The following is a 26,484-nucleotide window of genomic DNA, read 5'->3' on the forward strand; positions in this document are numbered from 1 at the left end:
CGATATGCTAATGCTAGCCAAGATTTAAAGATAAAAGTAGAAAATTGACATTATTTTATCATTCTTAACTTAATTATTTTATATACTGCAACTAACTCATACAGTGTTTGTAAACTGTTTCGTTTACATTAATATTAAATTGAACTTTTAAGGTGTTTTTTTTGTCTGTTTTTTTGAGTAAAGTTCCAGAACTACGGTGGAGTATTAGGGCCAAACAACATAGGAAAAAAAATCAAATATTTCAAGAATAAAGTCGTAATATTACGAAAATAAAGTTGTAATATAACGAGAATAAAGTTGTAATATTACAAGAATAAAGATGTAATAATACAAGAATGCACAAAAATTGCATGCATGTTAAAAGTCCGATTTTAGCTGACAATAAGACAGTAATTTGGTTTTCTTAATGTCATGTTAAGAAGTTAGTCCGACTAAAATCGAGCTAATCTTAGTCGGACTAACATACCTGAATAGTGCGATTCATAGTCCGACTCCTACATGTATACACTCAGTCGGACTGGAGACGGACTTGGACATTCACCAAAAGTTCCTCCCCGGTCTTTGACTCAGAAGTAGAAGGAGACGACGTATGAACTGCAGTACTGTTGCTGTAAAACCAAGGCAACCACAAGAGCCACGCTCCATCTAATCTAATCACGTTGAACATGTGCAGAAGTTACAAAACATACAGAACCACAGCACGGTGATCCATATTACCGTTCACTGGTTGTTTTTCAGTGACGTACAGGTCAACAGGAAACTGATTCAATACATAGAGAGCAAGTTGTCCCATTACCTGTCTTAGTCAGACTACAGCCTGAGCTCGATTAAACTGTGCATGTATATGTACATGTGTTTGCACTGGCTACTCACTGTCACAAAGCCATTAACACTCAATACTTAATTATTTATCATATTGTCATTGAAATATTTAATCACATTTCTTGTTTTCCTAATGCCACACAGCCCTGTTAGTTTTAACACAAACAATTGTCCAACTAAGTCATTTTGGAGTTGCTTCAATATTAAATAATTGAAAAAAATGGAGAATTACTTTTGCATTCTATATCTGTGGAACTAAACAATCTATAACTTTGCTTGTGCTGATTTCTTGCAGTTTATATTTGTCTTTATTTATTTGCACCACTATGTGTATCTTTGTTGATTTTTCTGGATTTGTTCTGTATCACATGTCTCGTGTGTGTTGTCAAAAGATCGTGTTTTACTTGCTGGTTATACAAATAATGTTTGACAGGGCCAGAAGAAGCTACAAGAGGTGGATTGTTGTTTTTCTGCTGGTGTGTGAACCTGTGCGGATAATGTTTTGAGTCATTCCAGGGTCACGGAAGGATGAGTTCAGAACCAACTGTCTTTCTTAGGTGGGAATTATCTTGTAGCTCTTTTTGTAGAGTTATTGTAAATAGTTTTACAATAACTTGATTTTTGTAAAATATACTGCTGAAATACTAAATATGTATGTAGTGAACTGTCGGTGTCGACTGCCAGTTTATAAGATGTGACACTTAAATTGATTTTTGAATAAAACCCCTCATCTGCTATCGAGATGGGTTGCACAAGATTTGATTTAGCGCTGGCTTTTGAATTTATCGTGTCAATAAAGATGGTACAAGTTTCTGTCATAAAACAGACCAGTTTGAGCACGACTATCTTGGCAAACTGTGCAAAGATGATTGAAGGTTCATATTTGGCATAATCTTATTCAGGATGTCAAGAGGGATTTAGTCATTCCCTGCTAATATGTACTGTGGAATATGAAAACAAAAAACAAGTTCACTGAAGTGATCTTGCCTTAAGGAAAAAAAAAAAAAACGTCACGAAAACATGTCATCTTTTTCTCACAACGTGGCACTGACATCGACAACAGATAGTGTGGGAGAGAGGACGACTTGCCAGCGTTCTCACGTAGATGTAAAAGTGCCGACAATACCGGAAAGGCAACATCAGCAGTGCAACAGTGCATGCTTCAGAGGTGAGACATGACTCTCTGGAGGTTTGAGTTACAAAGGCGTGGAGTTATCAAGGTCAAGCGGAGGTTGGGAAGATGATATCGCCTTAGATTGTTTGAAAAGTTGACGACCCCTCCACGCAGCTTTGCCCCACACACTCACCGGCCGTTTTATTCCTATATAAGGTAGCCTTTCATTCTCTCTGTGATCCATAAACCCACCACAAAAGTGAGTGGTTTAATTTCCTCCTCTCTGTATCAGGACTGCAAAGACCTGAATCCCACCCAAGGGAGATGAGATAAAAATCCCTTTGGCTGGAGTGCCACCCGTCCTTTGGCCCCTCTCTCTCTCTTTGCCCACGGGCTTTGATGAGCACACACTGAACTGCTTGACCGATCACAAACGCAGGCACACACTCACACCCGATTCCCTCCTTCCGCTTGTGTGTGTGTGTGTCAGTGTCTGTGTGTGATGAGCTGTGACTTGCTAAGGCTAAGGGCTTCTCCGCAGGGTTGAACAGCCATGTTAGGACAGCTGTCTGCAGCTGTGGGCACCAGACGGATGGACAGACAAGCCTGTCACCTCGAAGCTGTGATAATTCACTGATAATGGTGATTGTGTAAGTGTCAGAATGAATTTAATTGTTTTCCAGATGAAAAGTTTGGTGCATGTCGCGCAGCTCCTGTACGATATTTGGTTTAGTGTACTAATTCGGACTATTTCTTAGTGTCATTTTATGATTTTAACTAAATAATCAAAGCACAGCTTATTTTTATGCATGTTTTATATAATTATCCTTCTGTAAAAGGCTGGAAAAAGTGTGTTGAAAAAAGTGCACATGAGAGGTTGAGTAACACCACAGGAAACAGACAAATATTTTAATTAACTATATTTACCAATAGCACAGAGGATCGTGTGAAGTGGAACACATTAATACATTGGTCAAGTCACTACTGCAGAGTTAAAAGATGAGGCAGATCAGCTAAAGCTGACGACAGGCATTTGCGGGTGACTCAGACTCAGACTGTGGTTGTTGTTGTTTCCTTCAGTGAAAAGGATTTTGGAAACACTAAAGGTAGTGACTTCTACCTGGAGTCTACTGGTGTGTTGGACTAATCAGAATTAAACAATATTAGAATCTGATGACAGTCTGTTCACTTCTGCTGCCAGGAAGATGTCAGTTTGGGTTAAAATACAACAATGTGGTCGTGATGAAGATTAGTTTTTGAGTTGTGTTAATTTATTGTGTCTTTCTAAAGACCATGGGCATATACAGTCAAACAGGTGCATTGTTTTAATACATGTCCAGCTCTGTGCTGATGTTGTCAAAAACGTAATACGCTGGTATGATGGTGGCCTTTATTGCTGGATTCAACAGAGCCAAACCTGCCAAACATGTTTTCGCTTGCCAAGGTGGAGCCGTATTACAGCCGAGTTAAAAAAAAAGCCAAAGGGGAAAATGCACGTATGACGATAAGTTGTTTTTTTTTTTTATGACAAAAACAGACACAGATGGAAGGGGAGGAAAAATTCACTTTTAATGGGAACACAATTCGGAAGAAGATTTGGAAAAGGATCACAGGAGGTGTTCAGGACTTTGCTCGCATGTCAGAAGCATATCAGTGATATAAATTGAGTGTGGGAAAGTGCTGCGTCCAGTAACAACATCAACAGGAATAAAATGCTGCAGGATATCCGCACCCTCCCACCAATTCATCCTTAACCAAGCCACATAATTACCTCATCATTTTTTATTATAGGCAGTCAATGTACTGTAAACTGTCCCTCTGAGGCTTTTTGAGGTATCAGAACATTTGGCTTTGCCCCCCCACATTTTTTGTTCTGTGGGCTCCTGGTACACTTCTGCCTCTCACAACCACCAAGGTCTTCTTGATAACAGTGGCAGATGAATAGGAAGGGAGTTAAGGGGGAGTAGTTCCAGTTAGTACCTAAACAGCACAGCGGAAAAAAGAGTCATTAATTGTCCAGCCAGTGCTGTTCACAGTATCCCTGCAATAGTTAGGGTATAACAGAAGCCGAGATGAACCACCAAACACATATTGCACACTAAAATATTGATAACCCAAGAGCGCATTTTCAACCAAACGCCTGTTTGTTGTTGCTAATGCTGCACCTCGTCTGCGTCTGCAGCAAGACATCTGTTTGTAATCACACCTCCTCTGCTGACCATCAGGGGCAGGAGCTGCAAACATCTTACACCTCTGCATGAAGTGACACCAAAGCCTCTTTTACATTATAACGAGTGGGTATACCTGCCCACTCCCATTGCCAGTGGTTTCTCTGCACTGTGTTTTATTTTGTTCACCCTTGCCTCACCTGCAAGTGAACTGTGATGTCACGAAATGGTGCCTCTTTGGCAGAAATAGAGCAGACGAAGAAGAAATTAGCTTATTCACCCAGGTTGTGTGTTCTGTGTGCATTGTTGAGGGAATGAACTGGTGGAAAACCTGTATACATTTGGGATTAAGTGGCTCTTTTTTTGACTAATGAGAATAGGTCATCAGAGTTAAGTTCAGAAAAAGGAGGAACAAGGAGCAGAAGTTTCACAACTGACATGCGAGGAATTGCCAGTTTACAGGAGCTATGTGGTGTGTTTTTAAAAAAAAATCTTTTTCAGGTTTTGTGGGGTGCAGCACCCCAACCGAGAGGACAAGTGGTCCGTGATGTGGCGCCAAGGCTGTGTCTAATCCCAAGTGTCACTCGGTGGGGGATGGGGTTGGCGGGATTATAAACTGCTTTGACAGAAGGCCCTGATTGACTAGCTTCTGATCGCTGCTGATAATGAGGCGAGCCAGACAGAATTTTACACACTGTCTTAAACGCTGTGCCAGTGTGTTAATCAGAGCAGCTAATCAGGTCTGAGCTCTTCTGTTCTGCCGCAACACACAGCACTCTGTAGGCTTAAGTTTCAAAGTTGTTGATTTTGCTGCTCCTCTGGCTTGACCGGCAGGTAGTCGTTATTTTTGAAGGACCCTAAAACAAAGTTCAGATTTGCAGAGAGTGGAGGTGAAATGTCCGGGACCTTTGTTAACCTTTGCCCTCACATTCCTCTGAGTACAATTAAGACCATTTGTCAATACTGGAATCGCAGCCTGAGGAGCTTCATCTGACTTCAGTTTGTCTTTTCGCAAAAACCCCAATGATCAACTTCTCGACTTAGCAAATACAGAGAAGGCACGTTAGAGCCGATAATTATAGTTTTCAGCAGGGAGACGAATTAAACCGATTATGTTGTCAAGTTCCATAAGATTCACCTTGATATTATTAATTTGCCATGTGCAAACGTTGACTTGTCAGGTCTTGCCACCCATGTCTTCTGGTTGTGACCAGGAGAAGCACATTTGCTCGGTTCTGTTCAATGTTTTCTCGCGTGAATTCATGACGGACCCTGTAATAGTTTCTACAGTGGCTGTTGCTTTTGCTATCACAGAGCTAGTAGAGGTAAAAATCACATTTATTTTTTTGATATTATAGAAATGTATGTATTCATTATTAATATTTGGCCGAATATTGTTAAGTTCTTAATGTGCAATATACCATATTTTGCAGCTCAGTCAGTTATTATGTAGTCTGCAGGTTCTTCACTTTCAACTTTCAGGAACTGTTTTGTGATGAAACTAAGGGACAAAATCATGTTTTCATGTTTTTATCATGTTTATGTTTATGCTGTCCACTCAAGGCTCAAGGAGTATGAAAGTTGGAAAGGCTTTCATGTTGGTCGATTGGCATTACTGGCACCACTCTTCATATTTTTTACGTTCTGAGTTTTACGGCCTCCAGAACAAAATGAGGAACAAGCATGAGCGGAATCCCCTTGTTCTTCTTTAGCTATACCTTCTACCTGTGCTCGGTGAATCTTTGCAAGTATCCCGACATCTGGATTCAACTGTGGGCCCAAGGTATGAGACCTAACTTCAAAGGGGAAAATGAAAGACAGAGGCACACACCGGGATGATTTCACCACTTTGGGGATCAACGCCAACAATCTGTCTGGAAACTTATTGGCATCTTCTGTGCTCTTATTTTCAGTCGGAGCTTCTCGGTGGAGATACAGGGGTGTGTGTGTGTGTGTGTGGTGGAGGAAAGCATGGCAACAACTTGGCTTTAAGTTTGTAGGATTTCTTCTGTTTCTTCAGAAATGTGTTTTTCTAAGATAGGGAGCAGGTTCTCCTTCGTGTATGAGAGGAAACACCTGGAATATGATCAAGTGTAACAGTGGGAAAAGTTTATATTTCAGGCATCAGCTGCTAATAGAGTCGGTAGTAAATTAGATACTTTGACAGAAGGGGAGCACACGCTGCCGTTTATCATAGCGCCTCCTCCTACTCCAGGTTTGACACCACAATCTACTTCAATTATAACTCTTGTTTCACCTATAAATGTATTCACCAGGGGCGGTTTTAGTGATTTGGAGGCCCTGTTGAAAAGATGCTACAGTATGTGAAACCCAGACTCTTAAGTGGAACTGTAGTGAGTGTGTAAGCATATTATCTGCACGCGTAGCTTAATAAACTCAAATGAGGGTTGCGTTCGAGGCACTCGTGGTTTGACACTCACGGTCAGTGTTGTAAATATGGTTGCCTAGGGACCATGGCTTGCCGGGGACTTGGGTGACACGGTGTCACGCGGTGATCAGTAACGCCGTCTTCATTTTGGGCACACACACTTTGTTTTCATTCATTGAAATAAATGACTCACGCATCTGCGTCGTCGATGATGCAAAATGGTCCGCTGTCATGCAATTTCCACAGAACTATAAATATGTCGTCATATCATGATACACAAATCACATTTTTAAATAATCGAAATGACAAATTTCAAGCTTCAAATGATTTTAAAACTGCTTTTTATTTCAAGTTCTGAGCCAACAAGTGCTGCCAAACTAAATACTGTATACTTGAATCGAACAAGCTCTTGCTTTAATTTGATTTTGGAGAGTCTTGCGTTGGATTGTAAAAGAAAATGATGATTATTTTTCTTGTTGCAGAACAATTCCCTGCGGTAATGAAAGAATAATAGTTAGAATAATCGATACATTAATGGTTAGGTGAAGATTGTTATCCATTTGTTTGTTGTTACAAGACAAGATGGGAACATTTTCTCTCACATAAATAAATAGATCACGAGGACCCCTGGTGTCCGAGGCCGTGATGAAATTCAGCTCTTGCTGTGTTTTTTTTTGTTTAACTTGTTGTTTAACACTGCAGTCGGTGTTAACATGGTGTCTAACAAAACATGTCATGAGCTTGAAGGGCCGCGCGAGGGAAAATGTGGTTTGGCACCTTCAGCATCAATGGCTGCTGTTGTTTACTGACAGTGAGAGTTGGAGTTTCTCGACTTATCACGTATGGCTGACTGAGTTCTCTCGAGCTGTGAAGTCAGGACTGTGTGTGTGTGTGTGTGCGCAATTTTTCTTTGGCTGTGTTTCTCCCAGGTCAAAAAAAGGCCACTTGGGCAAAAGTGGCTAATGAGGAAAACATTCCAGTTGGTGGGAGCAGAAAAAAATAATAGGCAGCAACAAAAATGAGTGTAAGATAAACACAGCAGAAAATAGTCATGTTTAAAATAAACTGTAGCTAATTGTGTTTACGTGACATTGTCGTGGATCACATTATGAGGAAATGCAGGAACAGTTTTTATCAAGCTTAATGTAAACTTTGAGTTAATTGCTGATTATCTGACACACACACACACACACAGTCAGTCCTGTGGGAGAGCAGGTATAATAAATCTCAGTCTCAGTGGAAGAGCACATGTGCTCCTCGGTGACTTGTTAATTAGGCATAAATAGCAGAGCTATTATCGGGACGGGTTTCATGGGACTAAAAGGAAAGAAAGAGATTTAAAACCAGGAGATTTCTTACTCGTTGTCAAAGAAATTATTAGAATTGTGCCCATCAGATCATGTTTGGGTGTGTGACGTTGGTCGTGTAATCAATGCAAGGAACTGATTTCTATGAAGAGAAGAGAGAGAAAGGTCTCTTTGTCCCTGACTGTGACCACAGGCTTGGAATGACACACATCCACACATTCTCAGGTGTACACACACACACACACGCACACACACAGAGAGAGGCCCAAATTAGACCTGGAAGATCCTTTATTTTGCCACCGCACAGACGCCTCTCTGGAGACAAACCAGGTTCAAGTGAGGATATGTCGATTCAACAGGCCAAAATGTCGCCACAGTTTTGTCTGCTGAACAATACACGAATGGGAAACCTCTGTGTGTTCTTGTTATAGGGGTCATCTTCTGTTTATGTGTGTGTGTGTGTGTGTGTGTGAGCGGTGTAATGAAGCATTTATTGCGTTATTGTCAAAAAGTGTTCAGAGCTGTTAAAAAGTGTCTTGCTTTAAACAAAGTGATATGAAAGAGCAAGTCCTGGCAGATCATAGCTCCACAGACCGGTTTGCATGGATTTGTTTATGTGTGTGTGTGAAATAATAGTAAATGATCTGCTGGTGCTGGTCTCAGTCTGGACCTGTCATCTTATGTAACATCTTGTGTTGACTGCACAGCTGAAACCACAAAACAGTGTGTTGTTAGTTAAAATGTATGGTCCATGTACAAAAAGAAACTTCCCGTAATTATTTCAACACTTACCCTATTCATAAATCCGGTTATCTCTTTCTGTCTGTCTGTCTGTCTGTCTGTCTGTCTGTCCCTGGATCTACACTTAACTGTTGAGAAATTGAATATACAGTACTATGTGTCAGTATATGTGTAGAAGGGTATCACTTCTTTAAAATCAAAAATCTGAAGACTGGTCAAAGTGTGTGAATTGGAAGCTTAAATGAAGAAGAATGACATCCTTTCTTGACAGTTGATGGACACTTCCATCAAACGCCTGTCACGGTGTTCAAGTGTGAATTTTCACATGCTTTTTTTTTGCATAGTTTTAGGAGCCCTGAGGGCAGAGCAGGGGACTCGTCGTTTTTTCAAATATCACTCAGTCTTCAGCCACAGCAATGCTGAATGAAGATAAAGTTCAGGGAGGGTTTCAACAGTCCTCTACCAGCAAGAGCTCACAGTCAGGAAATGCTGCATTTGAACGTCATGTCTCTCTCTCTCTCCCCCTCTCTCTAACACAACCTGCCTCGCACAATAGGTGTAAAACACAGACACATAAACAATGACTTTCCTCCACTATCCGCCGGGTGTGTGCATTTGTATTGTGCTGCTGGATTGTTAGGGACGTGGGGCGGTGTGTGCACTGGATGTAGGGGCGTCTGTGTGAGGCTGAGCAAAAAAAAAAAAAAGGGGAAGGGAAGGGAAGGGAGCAGGACAGGGCAGCTCCACAGAGCAAGTGCTACAGTGGCTGAAACAACAGTGACAGTGGAGGAAGAGACTGTTGTCCTTAGACCCAGGGAGTTTCCAATCTCACATGGAAGTCACTGCTGCGAGAAGATTACCACGGGTCTAATATGGTAAATATGCTTTTTAGGATCGTTCAGATCACAATTGTTGCTTCACATAATGCTCCGAGCTTTCAAATTTGCTCAAGACAATTTTCCTTGCTTCATAAACTCAAACTGGCTGATTTATCTCATGCCTATGCAAAGTTGATTTCCATAATCAAAGTCAGTTGCCGTAACCTCTCTCTCATTCAGAGGAGGATGTGATGTCTGCTGGTGATAACTGTGACTAACCCGTGTGTGTGCGTGAAAGGATGAAATCAATTGGACGGACGGTTTTGGCTCACTTGTTCAAAATATCACAAGTGGCGTAAGCGATAGAGATTTCAGTGCCACTCTGCGTCGGGGTCAATTTGCACCGCGTTGTCTTCCGTGATTATGCACTTCATTTGCACTCCGACTGAGTGCAAGAGATTGTCTTGATTGTATTTTACTTGCCAATGTAATCTTTTATTAATGAGCTGGTAACTGTCCATGTTATTGTCCCCGATTTTTCAATTCTAAACTCACGGGTCTCACCTTAAATGTCAGCTTTGATTGTGCGGACACTACAGTAAAAAAAAATTAAAAATCACGCCAATTAACAGGCGAGGCCATCTCTGAAAGGTCATGCGGGGATTTGGATGAAGGGATCAGAGGAGGAATGCATCAGAGCAGGGAGCGCGGAGAGGGACGTGGTGGCAGTGAATGAGAATGGATGACGAGGGGATTTTAGTATAATGTCATTAAGGCTCGGGGAGACAAAGGGTGGCGGTCTGTCCACAGACGAGCAGAGCGCCGACAGGTTGATTGACAACGGCTTTATGCTTTAGGATTGTGTAGAATTGCATTTTTTTAATACTCATTCAGGTGTTTTAATGATCCCCTGTAGTTTTTTGTCCCTGCATTGTTGACTCCTGTCATGTGACTTAACCCATATCAAGGTAGCGAGGACATGAGTGATTTCGGTATTTTGCATCCTCATGAGTTATTCTGCAATAATGTGTCAAACGTTCAGTAAAGGGTTAACAGTCTGCAGAGCCCCTGTCCTCTGTTTATGTGTTTGCCATGCACATCAGACCAGGTAATTACAGTTAGCTCCATTTCCGCTCACCCCCCCCCAGAGTCTGGTCCAAATTAGCATCTTAAGTGGAAAGCCGTGCTCACAATGGTGAAGTTTGTTTAAAACCACACAAGCTTCCACCTCCACACTCATGTTGACATTCTTTCTCGCCCCTGTATGTGTGAGAACTCTGTTTGTGTACGTGGAAAAAAACCAAAACAATGATGCAGTGTTGCAGTCTCACTCCGGTGTTCCCGCTTGTTGTTGATTAATACATGTACATAAAAAGCTGTCTTTGGCTGCTTGCCTTGACTTGCAGCTATCTTTAGTTACACATCTCCAAAGTGAGGCAGCCAAAATGGGGGAAAAGGGTAAAAATTATTGCAAAAAAAATCAGCGTGAATGTCCTTTATGGGGTAAAAAAAAAAGAAAAAGCCATTATAACTCGAGGTTGATTGTGAAAGAAATTAGGCACCAATCACTGGGCTTTGTGAGTGCTGGCAGCAGGTGCGGTACACGGCACTCTGGTGGCTTTCAAAATGATGTCTCTACTTCTATTTCAAATAAGCTGCACAGCAGGCTCCTGATGGGAGCTGCCATTCACTTCGTTTTACCGTAATGGCTCGGCTCGCCCTGTCAACCTGTCCACCAGTGGCTGCGTGAAACAATACAATCTGCTCTGCTTTGTGAAATCACGTAACATTGTCCTTTCGGGGGCTGACGGCGGCTCCCGCCGGTGGAAGGTAGCGATGACAACTGCGTGTACTGTGCAAACATGTTTATGAGTTTATGGGGCACAGTGAGGTGTGAAATGTTGCCGTTGTACATAAAAGTACAGATTAGAGTTTTTATCATATGCACCTGCACGACAGCTGGAGATGTGGTAATAAATCTAATTGGGAGATATTGCAATATGAGTCATTATTTATCATTTTCACACAAACAATATATATTCAAATGAATCGACTTCCTGCCGCTCTGCAGAATTTCATTATACAGTCGTTTTGAGACGCACTTTAATCAGATAAGTGCATTGTCTTCTGGTATGGATATTGAATTGATCTGTAAAATCTGAATGTTACATTGTGTCAGGGCAGATTCAGACACTCACAAACAAAAACCTGACTTTTCTTTTTGGGTGCGAGCGTACCGTGTGTTGTTGGACCACTGTTGCATAAATGTTTTCAGGATGTCCTGGGTTCAGGTCAGATTTTCTGGAACAATGGCCTGACTCAGTCATGCATGCACTCCATGTCTCTTTATATCCCTCTCCCTTTCATGCACACGCACACACACACAGCTCACATTTGAGGAACTTTCCTCTATCTGTTTTCTTTGCTAAAGCGTCATTGTCCATGTTACATTACATTTGTTAGGTTCACGACAATTAGGAATCTTAAGAGACTAAGTGCTGCGCCTTCGTGGGTGAGCGTGCCGTGGCCTGAGGGAAAGGTTCGCGGTAACATGAGCAATTAGACGAGGCAAATTGAGTCATTTCTTGGCCTCCATTAAAAGGGTGGAAGTTTTTGGGAGGATTTGGCCGTGGCATTCTACTTCAGCGACAACCCGACATCACTGGAGAAAAACTTCTAATTTCTCCTTGACTTTGAAAGTCTATTTTTTGCTTTGTTTGTTAGTGGCATTCTGCAGGAAGTGCTGAACTGTTTTGCACCATTCGTGGTGGAAGGATGGTGGGTATAGGTTTGGGGAAAACTCATTTAATTGTGCTGTGGATCTGGTTCATGCCATGGACAGCATGTAAAATAAAAATGGCTACAGTCTGCCAGCTGCAACATGAAATACCATTTTGAAGCCTCTATATTTGTGATCAGAGACGTGCTATGATAGTTTTTGCACCTTCACCTGGGCATCATTACTGAAAAAGATGGAAAATGTTCACTGTCATTGTAAATTGAGTAAGAAAGAAGTATTCTCATTTTCCTATAGACTTTCATTCAAACCAAGTTCCTTTTTTGCGACACAAAGAGTCGCCCCCTGGTGGTACCTTTGTCGCCGACAGGATTTGGCATGCGTATTTCTTATTACCGTAACTCCGGTAAAATTCAAAAACTGGACTGGCGATCTGTCCAAGGTGTGACCCTGCCTTCTTCCCATATGTCAGCTGTGATTGGTCAGCTTTGTGACCCTCATGTTGAGCATAAAGTGGTAGAAGATGGACGGATGGATACCGTAAAGCGGAGAAATAGAGCTTTGCGCCCATATAATTGTCATTACGGTAGCCCTTAGGACTTGTTGCACGGAAAAATCTTGGGAAAAGGGCCAAAAAGGAGCCGAATCACTCACTCATTGAACATTTTTGACAATTCTACAGCCATGAAATCAATATAAATCCAGGTAGCCTCATTATCTTGATGGTCATAAGAGGGTTAATGGAAGTCTACATCCGTTTTCCAACAGACGTATGTGTTGAAATTCAAATAAATTCAAATAAATTCATGGTGATGATCTATGAGCATGTGTGGTTATATACTGACTGTCAGACTTAAGTATTTTTTGCTTACATTTTTCCATTATAAGAGTTTGACAGATGTATTGGACTGTTTGGCCTTGGATCAGGTATGTGCTCTGCTGAGTGCCACTCTAGTCTAGACACGCTCGACTATAACTTTGTCATATTTGTGTGTATAGATTAATAGACAGTGTCTCAGTTACAGCTTTCAGAGCAAAGTGTGGTGCACAGAGGGAGCTGCTGCAGGATGCATGGTTTTAACCAAAGCAGCAGAAATGATTGGTGTGGAATGTAGTGTAGGTGTGAGCGGGCTGAAGCAGGTTCTGTGCTGCTAATCAGCGGTCGGCCCTCGGTTTCCACATCTTTGCCCCGAAGCAGGAAGTAGTAAGCACAGACGGGAAGTGGCTTTTTTTCAGGGGGATACATTTCGGCTCCCTGAGACTTACATTAGCTGTTGTCAGGTCTCATCACCGCTCGTGCATCTCAGAGAGGCTGGAGTTTAGAGAGCGAGGAGTTCATCTGAACAAAACTGCTGACCTTTAAAGGGGACATCTCATTTGTCACATGTGGACTGGTGTGGAGTGGTTTAACTTAATTACCGCCTTTCCACTGGGAGGCAGAAGGTCTCATTTGCAATTTCCACTTTTCTTTTCTTCTTATGTCAGTGCTTCTGCCGTAGCTACAGTATCTTCTCCTGTGCAGTTCTTCTCAAGCTGTGATGACTTCAGTTTTCCTGAAATTTGACCATAATGGAAAGCGACGGTTTTAATTAAGTGTTCTTCAATCAAAACATTGAAACGATTGAAATACAAAATTGTACGCAATCATTTAATTTAATTAGAAAACGAAAGTCTATTCACTCAGGTGCTCAATGAGGCAATTTTGGCTAAAATGTAAATGAATGTTACTGACTTTACTGAGTCTGTTTGCTAATGTATTTGTTTATATATGTTAGGCTACATTTACTGTGTTATATCTCATAAGCAACATTTGCATAGTTTTGCTCTAAATACACTTTTCAGCGTACTTGAACCAGGTGGAACCATAAATGTGTTCTTAAGCTGAAGTAAAGAAACAATTTGTGTGGCTAAATCTATACTGTTGTAAAAAGCAAAAACAGGATTTGATCATTAATTGAAGTTAAGGAAGACAGATAAGATGATTCACCATTCCCAAGGGTGAAACAGTAGCATCATGAGGAGAGTGAACAGCAGTGCGTGCGAGAGGTGTTTGAACCCACGACCAGTGAATAAGCCCATAAATCATTCAGCGCTCGGATCACATTCCCGAACACATGTCTGGTTTCAGGTGTCATGTCAACTTCGTGTGACCTCTCCATTTTAAGTTGGTCGTCATCATGCGGGGCATAATGATGCGTTTTTAATTCCATAATGCTGGAGCCTAAACTTTATTTTAAGGGAATTACGTGAGTTGAACGATGCCTCGGAGGTTTTACCTGCTGTGTCAGGCTGCTGTTGAGGCACTTACAGCAGGACTGGGGGGAAATATCTCATAGGAATGGTGATTTAAAATATAGTTTCATTAAAAAAGCAGTAGGGTTTCGTTGAGTTCCATGTCAGAACTCGTTCACTTCAAATAAGCTTCTGTAATTTCTAACTAAACTCTTATATTCTTGTGAGATTAATCATACTCTGATGCATCTATAGGTGCTTTCAGCCACTCTCTCGTCCGCTGTTCAAATTGATTTGTTTCCATGGTTCCTCTGTTGTGATGACCATTTCTTTTTCCATCTCACCCTCCCTCTGGCGTTCCTCAGTCATTTACCTTGGTTTTTATCCTTCTCTCCTCTTTTCTCCCATCAGTCTTTGCAGGGCATGCTCTCCTCCCTTCACTCTGAGCTTGACATTCAGAGGTACTTGATGAAAATCCAATCGCCTCACAGAGTTAGTCGGCCTTTTATCTTATCTGCATCGTGTCATTGAGTGTGCCGTTTTGTTTGCATCGTTGCTAACATGTGCCGTGTTAGTGATTTTTTTCCCCAACCTCTGTGCCTCTGATTAACGTCTGCCCCTGTCTGTCGCCTTTCCATTATACAGTTCTAGCACTGCTCGGATACGGACGGAAGACTGCCGGCCACTGATTGGTCAGAGAGTGTCGTCACTGGAAAAGTCAAGAGCACGACGTATGACACAATAATCAAACCGAACAATGCTGAACTGAAGATCAGTTAAAAAGACTTAAAAATCCAGAAAAACATGCGTTAACCTCCAACATTTAGAAAGGAAATTTCCAAAATCGTGATTGGCGATCGTGAGCTGAATCACAACCCGTTCAGCCGTATTTTAGTTCAGTGACTGTGTCAGACGGAGTCTGTGCTCTGGTCATGCAGGAAGCACTGAACTAATCTTTTTAATTACCTCATTCTTCTATTATTTCTGGGTATTTGCCTTGAGTGGCAACTGTGGCGCAGAGCACCCAGGGCAGCTTGAGGCCCACTCTGGTCCAACTGAAGGTTTACATGCAGTACCTGGGTTTGAGTTAGTCCAACTTCAAGGAATACAATTTAGTACAATTTCAGTTGGATTATCACGTTTACACGGATTTAAATAAAAATCTGGTTTCCGTCAGACAAACGCGATAATTATTCATTTTTGTAAAGTCGTGTAAAACCTCTTCTCGTGTTCCCGACAATCTGATGGACCTGGCCTTGCTCATGCCAGGTGATGAAGAGTATCTAACAAAGAGCCCTGTGTTCACTGACCACTCAGCTTCAGTCCCACCTTGTCCCTGTAGTGTGGATCACCTTACAGCGCCACACAAAAGCTCGTCGGTCTCTGTAGTCGTGTCGCACATCAGCTCATTGTAGCTGCGGCCTCTGGATGCAGCACCATTCGGATTTGATTACAGAAAAAGCCGACTTGGCTTCAAATCGCGATGACGCAATTCCCAGTCCTTAATCAGAGGTTGTTTCTTCTTCCTCTAGACTTGACATAGTTTCGCCATCGTATTGTTATTGAATTAGATCTCAGCTCATGTGGTGACATGCTTTTGCATGGTTGATGACTTTTAAGTGCTGTAATATGTTTGTGGTGCAACAGTACTGACGACTGAGCAGCGTTACATGGGCGAGCATGTTCCGGTGAAATAAACATTTAAAACTGTGGTGTGTAACTTCTGTTTAAAAACAAATGTGTGTTGCATACAGTCATATGAGTCCTCACATCAACTCTCGTGTCCCAGGACGGCTGGAAACAGGATGAAACCCAGACTAAACATTTCAAAAGTGAATTCTACAGCTCCAAGAAACAGTTTTTTTCAGTAGGATAAATGGAATAAACACTTCTTACCCCCGTCCGCCCCTGCGCTGCTGCTGTATACACACAAACACATACAGCAAACAAATCATTTTGTGCATTGTTTCTGTTCACTAAGACCAAACAGGCAGAATAATAATATCAACAACAACAAAAATCACCAAACGTTACACACTGCAGCTTTAACACACACTTTGAACAGTTGCATGGCTGAAGAAACTCCGTTTAATTGTTTGTTGTGCTGGGGTCAGGCTCAAGGTTGACCTTAATGGCACTTGATGTGTCACTCGCCAGACAAGTATGTTTGTCACACAGTTAAAAAGGCATGAAAGTGCGTCATCTTTGTGCCGCCTGTGTTCGCGGTCTCATCCTTGCTCTGTTGTGTCTCCGTGTGCCTCCCACTCCAGAGCAGAAGCCCAAAGCACGGCCCCAACCCCCAGCCCTGCGTCGGCGACCAGGTTGACCACCTCTCGCTGGCCTCCCTGGAGTCACTGGACACCATGTCGGAGACCGATGGACCCTCAGCCTTCACCCGCGGCAGCCGAGTTCGAGCCAGCCTGCCCGTGGTGCGGTCAACCAACCAGACTAAGGACCGCTCTTTAGGTATGGCACTCAATTCTCAATTAAAATCTCCAAATCTGAACCCACTGAGAATAAACCACTTATCTTCAAACTTTGTGATACTGAGGGGAAACGAATGTGGAATTAATTTTGTACAAACATACATTTCAACAGCTGTTTCAGCATAAAGTCCCATACCATGACTTCCCAGTTTTACCCTGACAGTCCAAATCTTTTCCTCCTCCACTCTTCCTGTATTTTCTCTACACCTCAGCTCACTGCTCCGTTTTAATTAGAATGCAGTACTGGTTGTGGTAGATTAGGGAATCCATCCACAGTGTGCCATCATGTTATTGACAGGATTAGAAATGGGCCGTCTTATCAACGCACGCGGTGCTTCATTTGCATCCCGATGCAGAAAGTTGTGCACAATTTAGGTTGCTGCACCTTCGCGAATAAAAAGAGTTTGAGAGACTGCAGAGACAAACTTTGGAGTCTGTATTTAATTCTTTTTTTTTTTTCAGCAGAAAAGTAGTCTTCAAAGGTTGCTCACGGCTCAGCAAGGCATCTGCAAGGCGCGCCGTTTGACCAAACTGAAAAAGAATTAAACTATAGGGAGTCTTTCTCCACATTCTTAAGTGCCAGTAACTCACCGAGAAACAAACTTGCAACAAAAACAACAAAAAAAATGCAGAAAAACACTCATGACAAATGCTCTTTACCACAAGTGCACGTACACACATACTCACATGCTCCCGTCTTTCACTTTCAAAAACAGCAGGACAAAGCATTAGGACAGTGGGGGGTTATGGTGTGATGAAGGGGGAGGAGAAAAAAAAAAAGGGGGCACCACTTAGACAGTGTTCCTCCCACAGTCCTCACACACACGCACGCACACACACAAACACACCGACACACTTCATAGGGTCCCAACGGACATTTGAGGCACTTCTTGGGGCTTAGCGTCTTCGGCTTGTATCGTAGGAGTTGCCGTGTGGTCTTTTCTCGAGCGTCACAAGAGTCAGCAGAAAAGAGGAAATCCTTTAAACCCCCAAATGTAAGTATCAGACTCATTCTCGACTGTGGCATCAAGTGTATTGCATTTCAAGCCATTTTTCTTCTGTGGTTTTTAGATTTTTTCCTGCTCTTATTGTATCGCTTCACATGACGCGATAATAGCAACGCGCACCAAATTGTATTTTTCACGATTGTGCCCATTTAAGACTTTTTTTTTTGTTATTAGAGGGTTGTGGAAAATGGTTTTAAAACCCAGACAGTCTGCTGTGCCCATTTGCTCAGGAAACCCAACGACCATTTGCTTTCAATTCCAAGTGAAACCAGGCACTTAGGAATGCAACTCGATGCTTTGTTCGAACCGAGCCGTGCAACTTTTGTTGCAGGAAATGAAAAAAGGAATGAAAATCCTCAGAATACGCGTTCGATCAATGGTGGCTTTGTCATTAAATGCTCGTTCCCTTTAGTTGCTAACATCTGGATGAAAACCAGCAGACTGTTAACATGACAGCTCTCAGGGGAAGGATAAAGTTCGACTCCAAATGGGCACTTTGTTAAGTTATTACAACCCAGGAAGCTAGACAGACCAGAGCAATGGATAGACTCAGCAATTTTTATTTCCTGAATTTGCCCTCTCCCTGTCTCACTCTGCCGTGTGGAGCATGTAGGATCTTGTATAATATTTCACCAACATCTGGTAGCTTTTACCGGCTCGGCCCTTTTATGGGGTTACACCAAGTCAAATCATGCTTCTTTTCCTAAGAGCCGGTTATTGTCAGTGCAGGAAAAAAAAAAAAAAAGTCTCTGAAATGAGACAAAATGATGTATCATATTGAGGAAAGTATGACATTGATGAAGCATTTTAAAAGAGCTACATGCAAACTGATTTAACTCCTTTTTTCTTTTCATGTACATTATGTCATTGCAAGTCCAAAGCAATGAAGCAGTGATTAGAAATAGAAATGTCTTTTTCTCTTTTTTCTTTTTTTGCCCTGGCATTGTTTATTCAAGTGCTGTGTGGGCGTGTTCATGAACTTGTGGGAGAGACATCTGTTTTTCTAAAGCACAGCACAGAAGCCACACCCAAGGTTCAGAGGTTCAGGCTTTGGCCCTTTTGATGCACAACTTGTGCTGTGTTCCACCCTGAGCACACAGCCTGACTCCTCTCTGCTTTTTTGTTCTTCCCCAAAGTCAGGCTTTTAAACTCAATAAATAAATAAATAGATACTGCATGCATGCATCCTCACACAGCAGTAATGGAGTCTAAGGTGGTAATATTAGTACAAAAACTCAAAAAATGCACTGGGGAACCAGAAAAACAAGTCAATCACAAGTTTTGTCCATAGTGCGTCAGACTGTGAGAGCAAGCGTCCATTCTGGTAGCACAGTTCGAGAGTCAAAAGATCGATTTCTGAACCTTCAAAAAAAAGTTCCCATTCACATATTCAGAAACTGGAAATCTGGCTAAATACCCACATCAGCCCAGGCAACCATGACTAAAGGATTTCTACACTCACAACATGTGTTGGAGGTTGTTCACTCAGTCTGCCTTCTTGTCTAACCAGTTTTGTTTTGGCATTGTTTTCCTGCTCTAACATTAATCCTAAAGGTCAATAATAGGTCCATGACAAAGGCTTTTGCACAAATTCTTTGAAAACTCTTGCCAACAGTTGATAAGTCATATAGGTAAAGGTAAGCACTCTGCAGTGGTTAAATTGAATGTTATTTATTGCCTGAACTTGTGCAGTTGCATTACTACAGTAACACTGGAGGAGATGTGGACTCCTGAGGAAAACCTGAACTGCATGTTCCAGAGATCCCATACCTGTCTTAGTCACAGGAAACACACAGTCCCTGTGAATCACCGCGTTGTCCCCGCTCTGTGTTTGTCAGGTGTGCTGTACCTGCAGTACGGGGACGAGACCAAACAGATCCGCATGCCTAATGAGATCACCACCGTCGACACAGTCCGAGCCCTGTTTGTTGCTGCCTTCCCGCAGCAGCTCACCATGAAGATGCTGGAGTCGCCGAGCGTCGCCGTCTACGTCAAGGACGACATGAGGAACATGTACTATGAGCTGTCTGATGTCAGGTAAATCTGTGCGTTTGACAACATGTGTTGTGTTTAACAGGACATCCCCGTCTTAATAATGCACTGTAGATTACCTCACCCCAAACGTCCTTGTGCTTTTCCTCTCCTCGAAAACGTCCTGTCTAACGGGAAGTGTCACTGGCCAGGAAAGTGTCTCACTTCCTTTCCCCCTTCCTCTGTGTTCAAACGTGGTAGGAAAGAAAGCTATTTTAAAAATGAAGCCCTGCACCAAAATCTCTCCAACATACCCAAACAAACCGAAGACAATGATGTTGCCCTCTCCTCTCTCTGGTGAAAGTTTGTCTCTGGAAAGTTTGAGCAATGCAGCATTTTCCTTTCTGAGCCTCTGTAATCATTTCAAAGTGTCTAGTTTTCAAAACAAAATTGTGTACACCATTGTAGGCATCATGTGCAAGCACACCTGTGCCTTTAAATAATACAGCAGATTCTTTATTCTTTTCTACATTTGTTCTTGTTGTTTATCTAGAAAAAAAACCCACAACATTCAAACCTCAAACTTTGCCCCTTTGCTTCCACACTTCCTGCTCTGGTGCGATGTGTACTTTGTGACTAAGTCTTTATGAGGGCTGTAAAAAATGGTCTCATGATTCCTTGAGCTCAGTGCAGGTGTCCAGGTTGCGACGCCACTGCTTTAGCTCAGACCTGCTCTCGGTGTGCAGCTGAGCCACGTTTCAACTCAGTATTGAGTGTATTTAGACTTTTTTTTTGGATTTAAAGGAAATGTCGGGTACCCGGAGGATCTCAGAGCCTCTGTCAGGATACGTGCCCATGGCAGGGCTGCTGAAAAGATCCGGGCCGAGGCAGCGTCGGCCATATTCGGATGGTGATATTTGGGTTGCCTTCTTACCACCGTTCACATCTTCTCCCAACAGGAACATCACTGACCACTCCTGCCTCAAAGTCTACCACAAAGACCCAGCACAGGCTTTCAGCCATGGCCCGAGACCTACCAACGGCGATGCGAGGGTGAGTACTTCACTGCGAGCGGCGCAAAACACAGCAGTGGAAATTATGACGTTGTTAACAGTAGCAGCTGGAGATGGAGAGACAGAGACAGAAGTGTAGCCCCTGCCACCAGTTCTTCTTGTTCTCACATCCTGTTTGCACTTAATGGAAGGAATGTCCCCCTGCTTCTTGTTAATCTGTTCAGAGGGGGGTCTCATATTGTTCTCCTGGGGGCCCAGAGTGATTCAGACTCACCTCTTATAGGACAATTGCACTCAGAACCCAGGACAATTTCTCCTATTCTTATTTCCTCTGATATAAACTCTTTCAACTTATGAGTCATTCTGGTTTCAAAGATTTCAAACTTGAAAACATTTCCTAGGAATAATTATTTTTCTTTATAACTTTTAGAAATAAGGTCTTATTATTGAATTCAACACATTGACCTTTTCCACATTGACATTTCCTTAAGTCTTTATTGCAAACAAAAAAAACCTTTATAAATAATTTAGTTTTTAAAAATGAATTATTAACAGCCATACTGTATATATAGAAAAAAATGTTTCTATATGTATTTAATTTAATTTTCCAGTTTTTTTCTCTTGACCACAACACCCTGTTGAAGCTGCAGGTGTTTTGTGATATTTTAAGTCATGCTGCAAAAGTCAAATAACAAAACTTTCAGCCACAGCCATTTTTATTCATAGTTAAATTAATGAATAAACCCCTAGATTAGCACTTGTAATGCGCTCTGTTCCACATGACCCTGTTTCTGACCTGCTGCTCTTCTCCATCCTGCAGCAAATTTCCAGATAACATGTGTTAACAGTGCTGTTTTGATACTTCAAAATACACATGAACCTTAGCTATAATCTTCCATTGCCTATGCTCGTGTGACGTGAAAGTGAAGAGGCCTCCATGATGATGGTTTTAGAAGTCATAGTTCAGACGGCGCGGTGGCTTTGAGGTGCTGCAGGCGCTTGTTATTTTCTGCTGCTGACAGGTGAGTCAGCTGTCTGACGCGTCCTTCGAGGGGAAGTGAACAAAAGACAGTTGACATAAAAAAAAAAAAGAAAGCGAACAATTTACTGGCAAGAAAAGTTCTTAAAACTCGCATCTCTCGTAAGAATTTGATGTCTCGAGGAGGTTTTTGTTCAGTTTTGAGAAATATATCATGTACTGGATGAACAATGCTGCAAGAGAAGTGAGGAAACCCTCTCAGGGCTCTTATGGAAATAGTATCTTGCAGTAGAAAGGCGCTAAAGAAGATTGATGCCATGATAGGTCTGCCACTGTTTAACCAAAGTCGCAGATGTCAGAGATACAAGGAATTGGAACGTTTGTGCAGCATAGGACAAAAAGATTTGATTTTTAACCCTTTTTGTTTTACCTTGAATTACTTTCTTGGCAATCTGGTTTAATAATAAGATGGAAACTGAAGCAAAAGGGCAAATACTGCCAACTAATGAGCTGGACACCTGCTCAAACAACCTGGGATTGAGTGTTGGAGGAGGTAATCTGGGTACGCGTCAGATTGTCTTCTTGTCTTGCAGGAATTCAGAGAATCAGAGCAGATTTAAACGTATCCAGAGTTTTCTGGTCAAATGTAGCCATCTCCGCCAATCATAAAAAAACAGCTTTCTTGTCTGGTCAGAGAATGATAACGGTGGTCAGATGTATACAGTAACTGATAAGTAACGTGGTAAGTAGCATGGGCTTTAGACTGACAGAGTGAAACACATTCTCTTGCCTTTGAAGTGTCTCATTTTGTCACATTTTATTTGAAGAAAAAGCAGCAAACCTTTTGAAATATTAACCCATACTAAAAAGAAGAAGAGACTGAGCCCAAAGCAGTGTTTTGTATTCATAGTCAGAAGTGATGTTGTGTACACATAGCTACTGGAGATGTTTCGTAAACAGGGAGATTCATTTATGGACTGACGTCTCTGATGCGCTTGCCTTCGAGTGTGGAACCTAAATTTAGTTTGCATTGCATACATTTACGAATAAAATATCATAATTATCCACCAGCTACAATCTTCCTCGTCAGCAGCACAGGTACGCAGCAGTATTCCCGGCCATGCTTCCAGCTCTTTATCTGTTTAGCTTGGCTGACTCTGAGACTCTGCAGTTTGTAAATCAGTCTCTCTGTTGCTGACACGGCAAGTCGAGTTTGAGGCGTCTTTGCTCCTCCCACCAGACAGTGTTTTCTTATTTTTTTCTGACATGGTTGCTCATGTGTTTGATTTTCACACCTGTACTCGTACGTTTTGTTTCAAAGCAGCTGATTTCTGAATGTCGTACAGGCAAAAACAGTTTGTTGTAGGAGTAGGTTGACGAAGGCTGCCGTTCCAAAGGTGTAACATCTCCTCGAGACTGACAAGTGATGCCTTTTGGCAGAAAGGAGTTGGTTCCAATAACGGCAGAAATGTGGCAGTGGTTCAGCTGTGCACAATCAAATACTTAAAGTGTACTTAGGGTAAAACTTCAAATCTAGGCAACCACCTTAAAAGGAAACATACAAAGGAACATGTGAAGAGTGTTTGACTCCAGTTGGCACAAGCTCTCTCATTTGAGAAACCTAAAACTGATGCATTAGAGCGGTCGTACACATCAGGGAAAAATAACCCAATTGAATATCATTATACTGTCTCCTAATATTGATGTTTTGATTTAAAAAAACAGATCACATCACTTCTAGACAACTCCTCATGAAGCCTTGTTTATATTCATATGAGGAACCGTGGCATGGACCTGCACAGATGGTATGCGCTGGCATATCAAACAAAAAAAAAAGATCTAGGATAAGCAAGATAATGTCTGCTTTGCATAAAGTCTTTACAATAGAACAGATAAACGCCTTTTATTCCACATTTTGACAGGTACAGTTAAAGGAGATAAAATGTTATAAAAGAGATGTTTGTTAAATGCCGTCAGCCTTCCCTTGGAGGCACCTGTTGCGTTGTCACAAATGTGCAGAGGTGCACGACCAAGTGCTGCAACAAAGTTTAGAACGCCACACTTGCGCACCACACGCCAGCGGAGATGACATCATTTCTGGTAGGCGCACCCTTTGCATTGGACGTGCCACGCCGTGTAAAAACCAAGCTTTGGAGTTACGTTATTAGAATGTGACTGGCAGAGCACTTTAGCAGTGGTGAAGAATGCATCTCCTCCCAATTGTGCATTTTAAACTTTTCAGTGCAATCGATGATCCCTGTGTCATTATATAATCGATACTGTAGACCATCAAACATCAAATCCCATCATGAATTAACCTGTAGAAAAATAAAGGTTTATTTGACTTTTTGGGAATATCGTTTGCTCTTACGCTGCATAACTGCATAACCTGTTTGTGTTGGCAGTCAGGTTTTAATGATGGTGGTTGTGTGCTACTCAAATTTCCTATTATTTTTTGCTGCTTGGTCCGACTTGTTGTTGGCATATTTATGGTGCTGTGTGTGCTGTCACTGCCAGAAAGTCTCTTTTCCCCCCCCCCTTTGTTATCGCAGCTAAGCCCGAGCCTTTTGTTACTGTACAATTTGAGCAGTTGTTGTTCTCCTTCCCTCACACACACACACACCTACACACACCTACTTTCTCACATACACCTACACACTGCCGCACCCTCTTCAGTGTTCTTTTCACTGTATTAATCTGTTTCGGTGCGAGAAGAAAAAAAAAGCAGCACACACTGTGTCAAGAAACTGTGGCAGAAGTCTCTGAAAGAAGTTCGCATTAAGTTTTGACTTGTCTCCTCAAGAAGGTCTGCCACATGAGTCATACTTTAAAGGAACAATAGTTTGTTTGTTTGACAGGAATAGAGAGTTAGACAGGAAGGAAGATGGATTGGATTTTGGCCTGGCATGCAACACTCCTCAGCACAGCACTATTGTCTCCAGGTCTTAACTGATTACATCTCTTTTTGCTGTGACTTCCACAGGTATAAGTTTACTTCTGTGGAATTTGAACGGGCTAAAATAAGTCTCTTAATGTATTGTAATCATGCTTTCTAATAAACTAATTAAGTTTAAGACCTGTGATATTTTTAAAAGCCACAGGTGCCACTAGTAGAATAAAGGAAAATGTCAAAATAAAAGCATGTGACACAGCAAAGCTTTTCATGTTTTGGTCCAACCACACTAACCCAACTTTCACTTTCACCTCTCTTTTGTAGTTTTTACCGTCTGCAGCCTAAGTGCTCAAATTGTTTCCCTTAACACAGAAAGCCACTCTCTTTGAATGTGTTTTATTAAACGTCGGCCTTCAATGGTCCTAAATGGGTGCTGGGGTTAAAGAGCAGTGGCCCAGATTAGCTGGCTGTTTAATTAGTCTTTGGCAGAAGGATCTTGCTGCAAATTAACCAGCTACCCTTTAGGCCTGAAAGGTGCAAAACTATTTTTTAGAAAGAACAACAGAGCTCGCAGAGCCTTTGCAATGTGAAAAAACAGTAAGTATTCACCAGGGGAGGAGAAAAAGCAGCTGTTTTTGGCCCCAAGAAAGAATGTTGTGTTCTTGCATTGTAGTATTATTTTATAGAAGCGTATTGTTTCTCCGAAAAGCAACAGCGCCAACTGAGTTAGATGGATGTTTTTGTTTCCAGCGAAACTGAGGTCCAGAGATTCAGGTTATTGACAAAATAAACAGTAGCTAAAGCTCCCGGTTTTCGGAGTAATCCTTAAAATGAAGGGATTTCTATGCAGTATTTAAACTAGAAATGATTATAGTTTAGCATTATCTCATGCAATAACGCGTATGGCTTTTGTGTTGCTTGCTTTTAGATGCACAATGATGGACAGCATCCTCTGAGACAACCACCCATGGGTCCCCCACCGCACCATCCAATGCAGGGTGGGATCCCCCCATCTCCACACTCCATGCCCCCGTCCCCCTCCAGAATCCCATTTGGCTCCCGGCCAGGCTCCTTACCAAGCAGCGCCACGATGCCGAGGGACCGACTGTCCACTGCCAACCCATCGGTGCGCTCCAACTCACCTTGTCCCAGCGCCATCCTGGAGAGACGGGATGTCAAGCCTGATGAGAACATGGGAGGTAAGAGCCATACTCTCTCTAGAGGAAACGAGGGGCTGTATGCTGATCCATACCTACTCCAGGAGGGACGACTGAGCATGGCATCTGCTCACGGACCGCACCCCAGCCCTGGGCTGGATGGTCCAGAACATGTAATGGGAGGATTTCACCGTGCCTCCATCCGCTCCACAAGCTCGTACGGTGGGCCCAGCCCCACGGACACTGTAGATCACCCGTCGCTGTACAGGCAGAAGTCCAGAAACAGTCAGCTGCCTACTTTGGGCTCCAAGACTCCTCCACCATCCCCTCACAGAATGGCTGACGTACGGATGATTGACATCCACGGAGGGCCTCCTCATCCTCATGGCATTCCACCTCACGGAGTTCCCATGGAGAGAGGCTCACCAGTGCGCCAGTCCTTCAGGAAGGAGGACGTAGCAGGGACCAAGCCCCGTAACAGCATGACATCACCTGTGGTGTCAGACCTCCCAGGTCATCCCCTGGGGTCTGTTCCGCCTGCTGGTGAACATCAGACACGGTAAGCCTCAGAGGAACTGGGCATGATATGAAAGAGGCGTAGATTTTTCAGATTAGGATTTAGACCCTTGCATGGGAGTATGGACTAACTC

The 26,484-nt window shown here is 42.4% G+C and overlaps 1 protein-coding gene across 15 annotated transcripts in view; it reads left to right on the plus strand.

Annotated features, from left to right (window-relative positions):
- The window catches only part of si:ch211-285f17.1 (sickle tail protein homolog), a 105,320-nt gene that overhangs the window by 62,129 nt on the left and 16,707 nt on the right, over positions 1-26,484 (plus strand). For 13 of the 15 annotated variants that reach the window (XM_044019564.1, XM_044019556.1, XM_044019516.1 and 10 more), the window contains 4 exons: positions 16,599-16,794; positions 19,660-19,858; positions 20,752-20,845; positions 25,606-26,393. In XM_044019564.1, the coding sequence (XP_043875499.1) occupies positions 16,599-16,794; positions 19,660-19,858; positions 20,752-20,845; positions 25,606-26,393 (1,277 nt within the window). Of the gene's footprint in view, positions 1-9,073; positions 9,417-16,598; positions 16,795-17,616; positions 17,810-19,659; positions 19,859-20,751; positions 20,846-25,605; positions 26,394-26,484 lie in introns of those variants that run through there. The other 2 variants (XM_044019575.1, XM_044019597.1) reach the window with 2 other exon arrangements.

The sequence above is a fragment of the Solea senegalensis genome, linkage group LG1 (genome assembly GCF_019176455.1).
Source record: "Solea senegalensis isolate Sse05_10M linkage group LG1, IFAPA_SoseM_1, whole genome shotgun sequence".
In the NCBI taxonomy this organism is placed as follows: Eukaryota; Metazoa; Chordata; class Actinopteri; order Pleuronectiformes; family Soleidae; genus Solea; species Solea senegalensis.